We start from the raw sequence: 4430 nt of genomic DNA, 5'->3' as shown, positions 1-4430 counted from the left end.
CAATAATAATAGATTCTTACACCAACATGATACATGATATTTACAGTAATGCTATGTATTTCTTTCATTTAATATCAGCTTGATTAGGGCTGAGCTGGAATTAAATAACATGTATACACACAAAAACATTAAATACATACATAAAGGCTAAAAGAAACTGGCTGTGGCAACAAGTGTGAGCTAGTAATTAGTTACCTTGTTCGTGATATCTGTTCAAAACAATCATCGCAAGTACGGGCTACCATGCCAAAGATGAGGGTGGTTCTACCGGAACATCCTCTGCAAACAAGTCGACCACATCTACGGCAATGGTGACGTCGATTAAACTGCAAAATGATTTGATAAAACAATATATATATAAAACAATAAAAGCTGATATACATGCATATAAATGTATGTGCATGTGTGTCTGCATGTGTGTGCCTGTGCTGTGTGTGTGTGCGTGCATGAGATCATCGTTGTTTTAACATCCACTTTTCTATGCTTTCACAAATCAGACGGAATATGCTAAGGCAGATTTTCTACAGCTAGATGTCCTTCCTCTTACCAACCCTTAGCTTTTTCCAAGTAACATAATAGATTTTCACAGAAGATTGGAAAATGGTGGCCATCACTTATGTGATGGTGACATTCATTTACAAATATCACACTTTATCAAGACAAGGCCACATTAAACCCCACCACCATACAAACACACACGTGGCAGGCTTCTTTCTATTGATGCTTTTTCAACTAAAGCGTCGGAGTGTTGAGACCAATTTAAAAGTCATCTAATTTCAGGTCTGCATGTGTATGTATCTGTACATACAGGTGAGTATACCTGATGCTTGCTTTGCATATCTGTGTATAAATGGAAATGTAAATATTGTTGTTATTTAACTCCAGAGAAGTGTTTGACTGAAGGCATTCCAGCTGTCACCATCCCTTACTTTTTGGTATCTGCTTCATTTCTACCATAAAAAGGTGGAGTAAAATTTGAGGAAATTTGGCTGCTTTGTCTATCATGTCAAACAACCATATACAGACTTCACATTAGCCCAAGTGGAAATGTGTGTGTGTATGCATGCATGCATGCATGAGTGTGTGCGCATATGTATATATATATATATATATACACACACACACATACGCATATGTGTGAATGTATGTATGTACAAAATTATAGATGCTTACCATGCTGAATCGCTCAACTCGACAAACCATACACACAGCAGTTGCAGAATCTGGAACCCACTGGTCTTTGTGAGGTGGCTCTTGTGGCATTTGGAATTTACTGCCAGTGCCCAAGTTGAGAGAAAGGTACTTGCTGCCTGTAGTACCAACAGACCTGTGTTGATGATTGTCTATGTTTTTTCCAGGAGACCGGTTCACTGGTGGAAGAATAAATGAGATGGTAAACAAGAATATAAACAAGAGCACTCAGAGAACACAAATCTCCACCAAGGCAACACCAACGTCTTCTCAACGTTAAACCGGAGATGATTTTTAAAAATGAGAATATCTGAAATAAACTCAACTGCTCTCACAAACAAGAATACTAAAAATGAACCTGGCTGCTCTCAAAAATTAAGTAAAAATAACTAAAAATAATCTAGAATCTTGAATTATGTCAGATCTTCACCCTTGATTGTTGATCACCACAATTTTTCCATGGCACACTTTTTGGACTTTTCTTTTCCCCTACACTGTCACATTCCTTACTATGCATGCACACACACACACACACACACACGATGGGCTTCTTCCAGTTTCTGTTTACCAAATCCATTGGTCAACCTGCGGATATTGCAGAAGACACTTGCCCAAGAAGCTGTGCAGTACAACTGAACTTGAAACCATGTGGTTGGGAAGCAAGTTTCTTAACCATATAGCCATGCCTCCACTTATAAATATGCAGGAGTGTGTGTGTGTGTTTGTGTCTGTTTATCTGTCTATACATTGACACCACTTGAAGAAATACATGTTTCTGTTTATACCCTATGACTTAGCAGTGCACAGAATGGCCACAATAAGTACCAGACTTAAAAGTAAGTACTTGGGTCAATATGATTGACTAAAAAAGAAACCCTTCAAAGTGGTGCCCCAGCATGGCTATAATACAATATCTGAAGCAAGCAAAAGCATAGAACAATATTTCATAATTAACAGAGCAGTTGACATGGATGTATTGCATAATAATAAGAAAGTATAAAAAACGTTTAGAGTTAACATACAGGATGTATCGGATCCTCGTCTCCGCATCCGTGTGCTTCCAGTTTCTGACTGTTGGTTCTTTGATGCCACACTAACACTATCCAAGTCCTGACGGTCTGACATCAAAGACAATCGGGACTGGCTTCTATCCTTCCCTGAAAATGGTTTAACAGAAATATTTGAAGAAATGCATTCCACACACAATTTGAAATGTTTCAGAGAGAGAGAGAGAGAGAGAGAGAGAGAGAGAGAGAGAGAGAGAGAGAGAGAGAGAGAGAGAGAGAGAGAGAGTGAGAGTGTGTGTGTATGTGTGTGTGTGTGTGTGTGTGTGTGTGTGTGGTAGTGCAAGTGTCCCTGTGCACGTATATTTGTGGGGACAATTATTTTAAGGCAAAGCTGAGCACATCACAAAGTGCAAAAAATAAAAAAAAGATATGCATGTGTGTCTGTATGCATATATGTTTACATGAGTATTCATGCATGTGTGTGTAGGCACTTATGTGTTTGTATGTGGACATGCTATTGTCTTTATGTCCCTATATGTTTATATGCTAAATATATGATGGTTATCACACACATTTATTTATAGGTATAAAAGCCTATGTGGATATTCTGATGAAATAAAAATAACACGGGTGTCCACACATATAGGCTTGTCTTTTCAGGTGCCGGCCAGTGCCACTTAAAAAGCACCTGTGCTGGTGCTGCATTAATGCATCCAGCACACACCGCTAAGTAATAGGCATTAGGAAGGGCATCCAGCTGTAGAAACCATGTCACAACAGATAGTTGGAGTCTGGACAGCTCCCTGTTAGCCAGTTCCATGTAAAACTATCCAACCCATGCCAGCATGGAGAGCAGATGTTAAACAATGTTGGTGATGATGATGACAGGTGCAGTTAGGTTTCAAATATAGACAACATACAAAAGATGGATTGTTAGGATCAATAAAACAACAACAATGCTGCTACTATTGTCGTCATCATTTAATATCTGCTGTCAAATGCTGGTATTGGTTTAAGAGTTTGACAAGATTCAACAAGCCACAGGACTGTACTCAGCACCAATGTCAGTTTTGGCATGGTTTCTATAATTGGATGAACTTCCAAACACCAACCACTTTAAAGCAATCCTACTCTGAAAAATGTTGCTTTTCAATTCCAACCAACTTAAAAGGTGTTAACTTGTGTTTTTGGTTGCTGCTACTTGCAATCATGTAGAGCTGTTATTCTCAGAGTGGGGCATATGCCCCACTAGTGGGACCTGGGAAAATTGTGGTGGGGCATAGGATCCAAACTGTTTTCTTTTTTTTTTTTTTAATGGGCTATGGACTAGTGAAAATCTTTTCTTCACAGCAAACATACTACATCTATACTCAGCCTAGCCAAAGCAATCCCTCCAGCCAAAAATATTGTGTGAAGGCTGTTTGCCACAGTATAGTGTTATTCTGATGCCCTAATGTGGATATTTCTTTAAGAAAAGTGTATAATTATGGGAAGTTGATACTCAGTATTTAATAGAAGAGTTACTAGTGTATTCTTTTGTATTAGATAATTGTGATAAAATATCAAAAATAAAGTAGTTTTTTTTCCGGCCACCGACGAGACATAAATTTTTCTGAAAAGTTATAGTGGGGCCTGGGAGAAAATAGGTTGGGAAACACTGATGTAGAGACTCTTTTACATAGGCTTGATATATTGAGCGGTTCATTGTTTGTGATGCAATGTTGCAGTTTTGGTGTATACAATGATGACGATACTGGATCTAATAGTAGTGGTGTTTGTGACGATGATGATGATGAATATGATGATGAGCAGGAAAGTGATGATATGAGCATTCATCTCAGTATTGATGACATAACAATGGCATGGATGATAACACTTAGTATTTACAATGAAATCTGAAATACATTTATAGAAAGTGTCAACGGAACGTTTAACAATGAATGAATGCAATAAAAATAATGGGGAAAAAACACAAGAGAAAAAATCAAGTGAGAATTTTAACAAAGTTTACCTTGAATTAGAACTTGGACTATAGGAAATTCAAGAGCTTTAGTGGCATATTTTGCAACAAGGTCATCAAAATTTTCAATAGAGAAACACTGACTGCTATCCTGAATGCGTCGGAAGTCATTTTGTATCTTGGAAAACACTTGTCCTGCAAGGTCGGCCTTGATTGAAATGGAATGGAAACATATGTAATTATTTGAGAGAGGGGGAGAGAGAGAGAGGGGG

The 4430-nt window shown here is 38.0% G+C and overlaps 1 protein-coding gene across 1 annotated transcript in view; it reads right to left on the bottom strand.

Annotated features, from left to right (window-relative positions):
• The window catches only part of LOC106867460 (zinc finger FYVE domain-containing protein 26), a 93341-nt gene that overhangs the window by 29580 nt on the left and 59331 nt on the right, over window positions 1-4430 (bottom strand). The window contains exons 27-30 of the mRNA XM_052971651.1: window positions 4210-4366; window positions 2214-2348; window positions 1174-1370; window positions 196-326 (exon numbers count right to left, since the gene is read on the bottom strand). Of these exons, the coding sequence (XP_052827611.1) occupies window positions 196-326; window positions 1174-1370; window positions 2214-2348; window positions 4210-4366 (620 nt within the window). The remainder of the gene's footprint in view (window positions 1-195; window positions 327-1173; window positions 1371-2213; window positions 2349-4209; window positions 4367-4430) is intronic.

The sequence above is a fragment of the Octopus bimaculoides genome, chromosome 11 (assembly GCF_001194135.2).
Source record: "Octopus bimaculoides isolate UCB-OBI-ISO-001 chromosome 11, ASM119413v2, whole genome shotgun sequence".
Classification (NCBI taxonomy): Eukaryota; Metazoa; Mollusca; class Cephalopoda; order Octopoda; family Octopodidae; genus Octopus; species Octopus bimaculoides.
Note: the sequence above shows the minus strand (reverse complement) of the source record. Positions and strands in the feature narration are given on the sequence as shown.